This window comes from Pristis pectinata, chromosome 1, assembly GCF_009764475.1.
Source record: "Pristis pectinata isolate sPriPec2 chromosome 1, sPriPec2.1.pri, whole genome shotgun sequence".
In the NCBI taxonomy this organism is placed as follows: Eukaryota; Metazoa; Chordata; class Chondrichthyes; order Rhinopristiformes; family Pristidae; genus Pristis; species Pristis pectinata.
The window spans coordinates 38,604,300-38,616,729 of NC_067405.1; the positions used below are offsets into that span (position 1 = coordinate 38,604,300).

The 12,430-nt window shown below is 43.6% G+C and overlaps 1 protein-coding gene across 17 annotated transcripts in view; it reads left to right on the forward strand.

Annotated features, from left to right (window-relative positions):
* baz2ba (bromodomain adjacent to zinc finger domain, 2Ba) overlaps positions 1 to 12,430 on the forward strand; it is a 227,068-nt gene that overhangs the window by 101,304 nt on the left and 113,334 nt on the right. For all 17 annotated transcript variants that reach the window (XR_007955976.1, XM_052011471.1, XM_052011509.1 and 14 more), the window contains 4 exons: positions 6,015 to 6,196; positions 6,943 to 7,188; positions 10,219 to 10,614; positions 11,477 to 12,101. Coding sequence is in view for 16 of the 17 variants with exons in the window: in XM_052011471.1 (XP_051867431.1) it covers positions 6,015 to 6,196; positions 6,943 to 7,188; positions 10,219 to 10,614; positions 11,477 to 12,101 (1,449 nt within the window). In the remaining variant the exon portion in view is untranslated. The remainder of the gene's footprint in view (positions 1 to 6,014; positions 6,197 to 6,942; positions 7,189 to 10,218; positions 10,615 to 11,476; positions 12,102 to 12,430) is intronic.

The following is a 12,430-nucleotide window of genomic DNA, read 5'->3' on the forward strand; positions in this document are numbered from 1 at the left end:
TGGGGCAGCATAACCAGAGGCACCTCCAGATAAATCTTTCAAGTTGCCCAGGCATTTCATGACCAAAAATACAGGAAAATGTCAGCCCAACCAAATACTGTTGATGAGCTTAGTCCACTCACCAGAAAAGGTAATGAAAGAAATCATCAACAGTATTGCCAAAGGATGATTAAAAATAATCTGCTCGCTGATGCATTTTGTCAGGACCACATAATAGTGGTTCTTAATAAAACCATGGTTCAAACAAGCTGAATTCTAGAGCTGAGGAATGAACATCCGCCCTTGATATTATATCATTTTACACTATATATGGCATCAAAGAGCTGTAATAAAACTGACCAATGAGGGTCAGAAGAAAGCTGGAGCCACATCTGCTATCTCAGCCCAGGACAAGATAACATCATTTATGCAATTATCTTCAGCTACTTTGTCGGTAACCATCCCTCCAATATAAAGGCAGATGTGGGTTTGTTTTCTAATGATTGCAGAGTGTTGCTTTCTGTTTACAGTTTCTCAGATAATTAAGCAGTGTATGCCCACCTCCAGCAAGACCTGGAAAGTGTCCAAAGTTGGACTGATATACAACAAGTGACATAGCTGCCCTACAATGCCAGATAATGACCATCAACGAGGGCCTAATCACCTTTTTGTGATAATCAGGAAGTCACTGTTGATCAGAAACTCAACTGGATCAGCTCAATCAACTCAGAAGCTGGGGATTCCCTAAGGGATCTATATCATTTACAAGGCACATGGCAGGAGGCTGATGAAGTAATCTTATGGCTGGATGGGTGCAGCTCCATCAGCACTCAAGAAGATCAATATCATCTACGATGAAGCAGTCAGTTTAATCAACATGTCGTCCCTGTGGTTGACTATCGATTTTTTCCCCAAAAATATGCAAAGGCTATTTGTAATATTTACAGATTGCACTACAGCAACTTGCTGAGGCTTCCTTGCCAAGACATCCCCAACTTGTGACCTACAACACAGCAAAGAACAAAGGTTACAAGCATGTAGAAGCACCAGTTGTAGCATTCAAGTTTCCCTCTGTTAGATGTTATTTGACTGTCAATGATTGTAATGTTTATTCATTTTTAAATTCCAAATAGTATTTTGGAAACTGAAGCAACCCATAAATTGGTCATGAACTTGACAACCAATTTTCTTAACTTTGCCTCCAGTTGGGAAAGTCCTTGGCTACTGGTATTGTTTTGCAGAATTAGGGTAGTAGTACATGATAGTTTACTGACTTCAGCTGTGGAATGCTGATGGTTGCAGTAAAAGTTTTTGTTGAATTTTTTATATAGTAAATTTTAGAATTTTGTGGATAAATAAATATTTCTGTGAATTCCAGCTCCTCTCCACTGCACCCACCTCCCGCCCCCCCCCCCCCTTCACTTTTCCTGCGGTGCCTCCCCACTCTCTCAAGTTACACACACATAGACTTAACATTCTGGAAGATTTTTACTTTTGTGCATGAGATAATTAAGGTGATCTTGTGGCGACTCACCATCCGAGCAGGCGAACCGGCTCGATAGTCAGGGCGTGTGTCGTCGGAGTGGCGAGGCCCAAGATAGTGCTGGGCCTTTGTCTTCCCCGAGCGACGGGGGAGAACCTGCGTGTGCGAACAGACTCTAATGACGTAGCACGTACGTCATTTCCTCTCTTGGAAGGCGGGAACCGTTTCACTTAAAAGGCCCGCGCACAGTGGGAAATAAATTAGTCAGTCTTGTTCTACAACTCACAGACTCGTGTCTTTATTTTTGAATCGCGGTAGCAGCTGCTACATTGGTGACCCTGACGGTCCAAACGGATTTTGGACCCTCACAATGACCGACAACACAGCAGCCAATGCAGTAGCACTCAAGCTGCCCACCTTTTGGACGCTTCGGCCCCGCGTGTGGTTCGACCAGGCTGAAGCCCAGTTCCAACTTCGCCAGATCACCTCCGACTCCACACGGTACTACCACGTGGTCAGCTCCCTGGGCCAGGAGACAGACGCGCAGGTCGGAGACTTCATCTAGTCTCCTCCGGAGGAAGGCAAGTACCCGGCTTTCAAGAAACTTCTCATTCGGACATTCGGCCTCTCCCGTCGTGAGCGTGCTGCCCGCCTGCTTCATCTTGACAGCTTGGGGGACAGATCTCCATCGGCCCTGATGAACAAGATGCTGACTTTGGCTGAGGGGCACAAGCCCTGCCTGATGTTCGAGCAGGCCTTCCTCGAACAGCTGCCCGACAACATTCACCTGCTGTTGGCTGACGCTAATTTTCAGCGACCCACGTGAGGTAGCCGCCCGGGTAGATGTCCTGTGGAAGGCCAAACATGAGAGCAGTTCATCCATCGGCCAAATCGCCAGACCGCGTGCCCAACGCCTACCTAAACCAGCAGCCGAGCGACCACACCCCAGAAACACAGACGACGACACTGATGACCAGCTGTGTTTCTACCATCAGAGGTGGGGCACAGAGGCCCGTCGATGCTGCCCACCCTGCAAGTTTCAGGGAAACGCCAGGGACAGCCGCCACTGATGGCTATGGCGGCTGGCCACTAACACAGCCTCCTATTCGTTTGGAACAAGCAGTCCGGGCATCGTTTCCTCGTCGATACCGGAGCAGAGGTCAGTGTTCTACTCCCAACCGGCCGCGACACTCGTAGCAGGCAATGGGGACCCGCCATCAAAGCTGCAAACGGCACAACGATACGGACTTTCGGTACCTGTACAGTCCAATTACAATTCTACGACAGCCATTTTACTTGGAACTTTACCCTTGCCGCCGTCACCCAGCCACTCCTGGGAGCCAACTTCCTCCGGGCCCACAGCCTGTTAGTCGACCTGCGAGGGAAACGGCTAGTGCACTCCAGAACCTTCCAAACTTACTCTCTGGGAGAAGCCAGCCTACCAGCTCCGTGCCTGGACTCTGTTTCCCTGTCTGGCAACGAATTCACCAAGCTCCTAGCTGAGTTCCCATCGGTTCTGGCACCTCAGTTCAAGAATTCGATGCCCAAACACAGGGTGCGGCACTACATTACTACGACAGGGCCACCCCTTCATGCCTGAGCACGATGACTACCTCCAGACAAACTCCGCCTGGCAAAGGAGGAGTTTCGCCGCATGGAGGAGCTGGGGAACGTTCGGTGGTCAGACAGCCCCTGGGCCTCCCCCCTGCACATGGTCCCCAAAGCTACCGGCGGGTGGAGGCCCTGCGGCGATTACTGCAGGCTAAACGACGCCATCACCCCAGACCACTACCCCGTCCCTCATATCCAGGACTTCGCGGCAAACCTACACGGGGCCCACATCTTCTCCAAGGTGGACCTCGTCTGGGGGTACCACCAAATCCCCGTCCACCCTGATGACGTACCCAAAACTGCACTCGTCACTCTGTTCGGCCTCTTCGAATTCCTTCGAATGCCGTTCGGCCTTAAGAACGCCGCGCAGACCTTCCAGCGGCTGATGGACGCGGTAGGCCACGACCTGGACTTTGTGTTCATTTACTTAGTTGACATTCTTGTCACCAGCTGTAACCGCCAAGAACACCTTTCCCACCTCCGCCAACTGTACTCCCGCCTCAGTGATTTCGGCCTCACTATCAACCTGGCCAAGTGCCAATTCAGGCTCGACTCTATTCATTTCCTCGGCCACAGAATCACCAGCGAGGGAGCAACATCCCTACCTGCCAAGGTAGACGCAATCCGCCATTTTGCCCATCCCAACACGATCAAAGGTCTGCAGGAGTTCAGGATGGTGGATGGTCAGCTTTTACCATTGTTTCATCCCTGCAGCAGCCCGTCTCATGCGCCCCTTGTTCTCGCTGATGTCTGGCGAGGGCAAGGACATCGCCTGGGATGACGAGGCCGCGGCTGCCTTCATTAAGGCCAAAGAAGCCCTAGCAGACGCTGCGATGCTGGTCTACCCCAGGACAAACGTCCCAACCACCCTTACGGTGGACGCATCCAACACTGTGGTCGGTGGGGTACTGGAACAACTAATTGAAGGCTGTTGGCAACCCTTGGCGTTTTTTAGCAGGCACCTTAAGCCACCTGAACTTAAATACAGTGCTTTTGATGGGGAGCTACTAGTGCTGTACCTGGCAATCCGGCACTTCCGGTACTTTTTAGAAGGCAGGCCTTTCAGTGTGTTCACTGACCATAAGCCATTGTCTTTCGCCTTCTCTAAAATCTCCGATCCCTGGTCAGCCCGCCAGCAGCAACATTTGTCCTATATTTCCGAGTTCACAACGGATGTCCAACGTGTCTCTGGAAAGGACAATGTCATTGCTGACACTCTCTCCAGACCAACCATCCACAGCCTGTCCCTGGGTGTAGACTACGTGGCCCTGGCTGACACACAGCAAGTCGACGACGAGCTGCCCAGCTACAGAACCACAGTCTCAGGCCTGCAGCTCCAAGATTTCATAGTTGGCCCAGGTCAGCAGACCATCCTGTGCGATGTTGCAACCGGTCAGCCCCGCCCAATAGTTCCTGCAGCCTGGCGGAAACACGTTTTCGACTCGGTACACGGGTTGGCACACCTGTCCATCAGATCAACTGTCGGATTAGTCGCCAGCAAATTTGTCTGGCACGGCCTGTGCAAACAGGTCAGTGAGTGGGCCAAGACCTGTCCACACTGCCAGATATCAAAAATCCAATGACACACCAGGGTCCCGCCACAGCAGTTCGAGCCTACCCATAGAAGGTTCAACCACATTCACGTTGACCTCGTTGCTCCCCTGCCAGTTTCAAGAGGAGCGCGGTAGCTCTTTACCATCATGGACTGGTTCACGAGGTGGCCAGAGGCAACCCCTCTCTCCAGACATCACGACCGATTCCTGCGCCCGGGCGCTGCTCACAACTTGGGTCTCGCGCTTTGGTGTTCCGGCCCACATCACTTCAGACAGGCGCCCAGTTTACCTCCAGCCTATGGTCTGCATTAGCGAACGTGCTAGGAACGCAGCTGCACACCACCATCCACCGCCATCTGAAATCAGCCCTGATGGCCCGCCTGAAAGGTCCTAACTGGGTCAACGAACTTCCTTGGGTTCTGCTCAGCATAGGCACTGCCCCCAAGGAGGATCTCCATGCTTCATCAGCCGAACTCGTGTACGGTGCACCCCTGGTCGTCCCAGGGGAGTTCATACCTGCCCTTAGGGGGCAAGAGGAACAACCCATGGCAGTCCTGGGAAGACTGCGCAAGAGGCTCGGCAGCCTGGCACCGATCCCCACTTCGCGACATGGTCCATCCCCATCCTGTGAGCCCAAGGAACTACGAGACTGTAAGTTCGTTTTCGTTCGCAGGGGCACACCCCGGGTACCGTTGCAACGGCCATACGAGGGGCCATTCCGGGTTGTCAGAAACAATGGGTCCACCTTTATTTTGGACATTGGGGGTAAGAAGGAAGTCTTCACGACGGACTGCCTCAAATCAGCCCATTTAGACCTACGACAACCGGTCGAGGTCCCAACACCACAACGCAGAGGCCGACCACCTAAGCAACGGCTAGCACAGCCCACGAATTTTGGGGATCGTATCGCCGGTTCTGGGGGGGGAGGTGGGTTGTGTGGCAACTCACCAACCGAGCATGCGAACCGGCTCGACGGTCAGGGTGCACGTTGTCGGAGCGGCAAGGCCCAAGATGGTGCTGGGCCTTCGTCTTCCCCGAGCGACGGGGGAGAACCCGCGCGCGTGAAAAGACTTTAATGACGTAGCGCGTACGTCATTTCCTCTCTCGGAAGGCGGGAACCGTTTCACTTAGAAGGCCTGCGCACAGTGGGAAATAAATCAGTCAGTCTTGTTCTACAACTCACGGATTCGTGTCTTTATTTTTGAATCACAGTAGCAGCCGCCACAATTTAAGAGTTTATTATAGCATCATACATAATGCTATTGATTAGCATTTCATGCAACTGCTCTTTGTTTCTACTATGAACTAGAAGTGTGGTTTTGGGGACCTTTGCCTTATTTGCACAAAAAAAATAGTGCTTTTCCCACAATTTGCAGTTTCTTTTGAAGGTATTAATGGATCATTGAATGGTAGCAGCATTACAGCAGTATCAGGAGTCAGCACATCTGGATTGGCTACCATTGGAATGATTTCATCTGGACAAACGCACATGACAATTTCTGGAAAAGGTCGGAAGTGCATTCTTGAGCAAAGTAGACTTTCAGAAACTCCAGATAAGGTTAAGGAAAAGGTATGCAACTTTTAATTTGATATACTGTTATATTATCTTAATATTGATTTATATTTCATTAATAGCAAAATAGTAAAAGTGTACTTTTAGCCAGGCTAAGAGGTGGTGTTTGCAGCTGAATTGAAATCTGTGTATGCCTCAGCTGTTTTTTGGTCTCACATTGTCATAACTCATTATAGCTTATTGAGAAAATGGATGTTGATTTGTTAAAGAACTCACGGTCTATTAAGCTTGATGCTTTCTAATTGTTGTGATGGTCACTGAGTGTACTTGTCCATCCAGAAAGATGTGTCCTTCAATTGTTGATAAAATACACATAACAGACAAAAAGTTTGATAACTCTTGCTTTGATGTTGATGAAGTGTGTATTTGCTGGTAGTGCTGCCCCTCAACTTCATGAGCTCTATTAGTTATTTTCAAGATGAAATTTGCACGTGCCTCAATGTGTACTTTCAAAGAGCAGTTGTGAGTGGTTTTGAATCCTATGTTGCTTCCACAGAAGATATTTTAATGAGAAGACGTTTGTATGGATTTTTTTTTTCAAGATAACTCTGTCTACAGTATTAAAATAGCTGAATTAAAATGGTGATGTTAGAGCTGTGGGAGCAGATTGTTCACCAGTCCATTGATTGTGAATGATGTGTGAGTGGAGGGAGATTAAAAGGTGTAATTTGTATTTTAAAAGAAATTGAATACTTTGATCTCTGAAAGTGAATTTTTTGTTCAATTTGTAATATTTCTATTAGAAGCCCAGAAAGAAAGCAATTGAAAGCTCCAGTAACAGTGAAAGTGAATCAGGCACGTCATCAGATTCTTCCAGCGAAGGTTTGAGCAGCAGTGATTCTGATGACTTTGATGACGATGACGACGATGAGGACGATGACGATGAGGATGACGATGAGGATGATGATGATCATAGTGTTGGAGAAGAAGATAGTGAGGATGCTGATTCAGATTCTGAAACTGAATCCCCACATTCAAAGAAGACAAAGGTAAAATTAGAAATGGTTTCCATAAATCTGTCTGCTTTTTGATTTTTATCTTTAGACTGATTTTTTTAGATTAAAATGTGTTGAACACTTTCAAGTGATTTGTGTTGGAAATTTAATTTGCCTTTCGCATTCCCACCCTTGCATATCCAATTACCTTACTCCTCATCTACCGCCTCCAAAACACAATCAGTTGACCACATCAGTTATTTATCTTAGCTTGCTAATATTCCACTGGATGCAACAGGCTCAATTTCTTGTTTATTCCCATTCCTTCCTTCTGTTAACCAATTCTTGATCCATGTCATTACATTATTCCCAATCCTGTGTCCTCTGACCTTCTTGACCAACCTCATATGTGAGAGTGTATCCAAAGTCTTCTGAGAATCTATATATCCAACATCCATTAATTCTCTCATTTATTCTACTTGTTGCATCCTCAAAGAACACAAATAAATTAGTCAAATGTGACTTTTGTTTCTTAAATCTATGCTGGTTCTGTAAAAAAAAATTATTCTTTCCTGGGTGCTCTGTTTTTGCAAACCTTATTACTGATTCCAACATTTTTCCTGCTACTGATATTAGACTAACAAGTCTGTGATTTGCTCTTTTCTCTGTCTCTCCCTTCTTTCTTAAATAGGGAGATCACACTTGCTACTTGCCTCACCTCTCCCAATTTTCAGGAACCATTGCAGAATCTATGGAATTTTGAAGGATGACTATCTATGCATCGACCAACTCTACAGCCACCTCTTTTAAAGCCTCTGAGATGCAGATCATAGGATCCTTGGGATTTATTGGCTTCAATCTCTCAAATTTCTCTCTTTTTTTAAATAATGTTATTCATATCCTCAGTTTTTTAATATTTCTGCAGGTTTTTTGTGAAAACAGACACAAGCTATTTATTTAATTTCTCTGGCATTTCTATGGTCTTCATTGGAAATTCTTTGGTCTCTATCAGTGAAGAAGTAACATTTGCCCTTGCTGGCATTTCCATTTTTCTATGCCTATGGAAGCTTTTACAGTCCACTATTATATTTCTCTCCAGTTAACTCTGACATTCTATCTTTTATCAATTTCTTGTTCTTCCTCTGCTGTATCTGGCAACCTTATAGCTCTCTTTGATTCAATACTGTCTTTAATTTTCTCCTATCAACTATTGATGCGTTATTTTTTCTTTAGGGTTTTTGAAGCTGAGAGGATTTTTTGTTTGTAAATTGTGTATTATCTTAAGTGATAACCATTACTTGTCTACCATTATACTATTTTAATGTAGCTTCCAATCACTCACCACCAACTTGCTTCTCATACCTTTTGTAGTTTTCTTTGTTTAGGTTTTAAGACCCTAATTTTGGATTGAACTGCAACACTTTCAAATTTGTTGTAAAATTCTTGTCCGCTAATATTATTCTTCCCTGAGGGCTTCTTGCTCATAAGGTATTGGGTTATTACGTAGGAAAAGTATTTTATTACTGCTTTCTTTCTTTAATATGCTGAATTTAGGCCGAGAGGGAAATATATTAAAATTGTAGATATAATCATGGAATGTCATACTGCATTAGGAGGTCTTTGGCTTATTTTGCCAGTGCTGACTCGTTTGAAGAGGTATATCCTTTTCAAAGAAGGTATTCAATCTGTTTTCCATCATCCATTCCAGCAATGTACAACAGATGCTACATCAAATTGCACCTTGCTGCATTAAATGTCACCCTGGTTCATCCTGTGTCACCTGGTTACTACACTTCTATCACTGGATACATTTTCTGCTGTATCTAAACCTAACATGATTAGGAATGCCTCCATCAAATCTCCCCATGACTTTGTCTGTTGTAAGGAACTTCCTTAGTCTTTCCATGTAAACAGAAGTCCAGTAACCTTGGTACCATTTATATTAAATCTCTTCTGTCCCTCATGGATATGCCACCCTTTCATAAGGTGCCTAAACCGGTTATTTATTTTATTTTAATAAAAAAAGAGCTGAAACACATATAAAAGAAGATATTTTAAAGGTAGTTGACAAAAGGATTTTGGAGGGATTGGGAACAGGATGTGGAAGTAAGTATAATTTTCTTGTGTGCAGTATCATGATTTGGAGAGCATTGCCTGAAGAATTTTTTTAAAAGGGGAAAAAAAACATGAGAATTGGACTAACTTAATACCTCTTTCAAATTGCTTATATATTGAATGAGCTCCTATGCTGTTGGATAATAAGCAGAGGATATTAGGAAGGTGGGGAATGGTTAAAAAATATTGGAATATAACATCAGTAAATGGGAGATTTTTTTTGTTGGTAACAGGAAAAAATACTGTAGTTATACTCCACATGGAATTTAGGTTCAGTGCTGTGAAGGAAGAGTGACTGTGATAAAAGCTTCGGTGTGGTTTATGTTTTATAAAACTGAAAAATCTAGGTACTTGGCCAGTGCTCGACACAGTATGAGAGACCAAAAAAGATTTAATTTGAAAAGAGATTGTAGGGCATCCAAAGTTTGAGTTGTAAAAACATGGCATTGCAATATTTTAGATGGTAAATAGAGATATTCTTCTGGAAGTTTGTAAAGTTAGATTTTCGTCTTAAAAAGAGTACATTATCAGGCTGCATACAGTTGCAGGAAATTGAAGGTTTTAGCATGGATAAAACACAAATTGATTAAGATGCTCCTTGGTGTTATAAAACATACATTTGAGCCTAGTTGGTTATTGTTGGCAATCTATTCATCTGTGTGGACCATCATAATCAAGGGAAAACATTCCCCCAGCCCTCAAACTTACATGCTTTCCAAGAAAGTAAGAGTAAGAATACAATTTAATTACGTCCTCAGACTTGATTATTCTCACCTGCCCCAGCATGCCTGGCTCAGATGTGCTGATTCCAGTTACTCTCTAAATTTCTATATTTACTTTAAAGGTGATGTTTGGAAAAGTTAAGTTTAAGAACATTACTGACCATAGTATAAAAATACTTAAAGGACCTAACCTATGATTCTTTAAGAATTATTTTGTCTTAACAAGTGAATTTAAATTTAATTTCAGGGTTTGATGCACACTATGAAAGAATCAAAAGAAATGAGCCAAACTGCTTGTGACCTTAAATATTCATATGACAAAAGAATGAACCAGCATTTGCATCTTGCCACAGATTCTCAAACTTCACATCCATTCCAATCCCAGCAGAAACAACCTCCAGTTTTGTCGCAACTTTCCCTCATTTTCCAGAGCTCTCACACAAATGATGAGTCTGGCAAAAAACAACAGAGTGTCATTCAGTCCACTGGGCTAACAGTTGGGATGAAACCTGTGCCTTCGGTCAATCAGGGAAGGAAAGAATCTTCTCCAAAACCAGCTGGTGCTTTACCTGAACTTCTCAAGGCAGGGAATATATGTGTTTCTGAAGAACTGGGGTCACCACATGATCTACGTTTGAAACAGGCAAGTTGACTTAATTTCAGTGATCATCGTTTGAGTTTTTAAAACTGAAGAACCTGCACATTGGGCCAAAGCTCATTTTTCAGGTCACAGCCAATCTTGAAAAGAAGAGAAAGTGTGGTAATTTGAAAGGAAATGGCAAGGTATCCAAAGCTCGAATTTTAAAAGCTTGGAATTGAGTTTAGTGCTGATGCCTTAATTTTTAGGTGTTAAGTAGAGTTACTTATTTTGGAAATCCCTAGGTTTTGTTCTTTGCTTTAAGACATTGAAATATTGGTAAATATTCTTATTTCGTTTGTGTTAATGTGAAGCTTTTACAATTATTTTTGAGCAAATTATACCATGACACTTGAAAGAATCAACATTGATTGGTTAGTTTGTTTTGCAAAAGTATAAATTGTCATCAGACTGCATTTTTTGAAATGTTATCTACATACTCAGGCATTTCTGTCCCTCATTCCTTGAAGCCCTGAAAGTCTGAAAACATTTATTTTTATGATTTGGGATACACCTGTTGTAACAGTTTAGATAGATTCTCTGTCCAATATTTTCCTCCCTTCATGTGTTAATGAGCATAGTAGGCTATGAAAGCAGGTTGGCATCTTGAAGTGTTCATTGGTCATTACCAATCTGTGACTAACTATTGAGATTTATGGTTTAGCTTTTTGCCTTTTAAAGAAATGGCTTTAATATGATTGATATATTTATGAAATCTGCCATCTGTGCTTCTACTCATTGTCCTAAAGGAAATTGTATTTTTGAGGGCTAGTTTTGCACAGCTTTGACCAGAAATCTTGCCTTGAATTTATATTGTCATTTAACATTGTATTCCTGGCTGTTAATTCAATATTCTGTTTATTTACAGGAACTATTTAAGCAGTCATTTCCAGCACAATTAAAGAAACAGCAAGAGCAGTACAAGGCCCAGAAGAAGGCAGCAGCAGGTGGTAACAAGAGCTTCCAGACCCCTTTGTCTAGTCCAAAATCAGCTGCTAGTTCACCAGCACACCAGAAGCTGCCTCCAGTTGATGGTAACCAGTCAAGCCCCTCAACAACAAGTGCACTTGTGCAGCAGCAACCTAATGGAGTAATTCAGAGTGTCATTCAGGAAGCCCCTTTGGCACTTACGACCAAATCTAGAATCCAAATTAAGAATACAGATAAAATAATTACGAACTCTGGTAGCAGTGCACCCTTTACACCAATTACACTGGGTACTAATTTAAAGAATCATTCTGGCAATCATGTGACACCAGTTCGACATTCTACCTCTCCTGTATTATCCCAGAGTTCTGCTAATGACAAATCAGTGAGCATTAAAGTCACTGCACCTATTCAGCAGCAACATCAGCATCTTTCTGCCCAATCTTTGGCTGATCAATTCAGAGGAAATGATTCTGACGTTCCAAGTAGCAAGGATTCTGATGACTCAGATGAAGATGATGATGATGAAGATGATGATGAAGATGATTCTAATAACAGTCAATCAGGTTAGAATTTTAAGATTTGTTTTAATTGGAGGTTTTCAACAAAGTGTAGGCATTAAATTGTTTAGTAGTGCAAAATTGACGATACTGAACTGCATCCTGCCTACCCGTTTGAAACTAGTGGAGTACAAAACATGATGTTGACTTGTGTTTTCCTACCTTACACTGCTCTCGGAGATGAATTTCACCCAATTGCGTAGACAGCCTTCCCCAAATTTTAAAATTGGTCAAATTCTACTACTCAATATTTTTTCCACAAAATTTTCCACTTAGATATTATATGAAATGTATCATTCATTTTAAGAGTGACACAGAACATTTAATTCCTCATC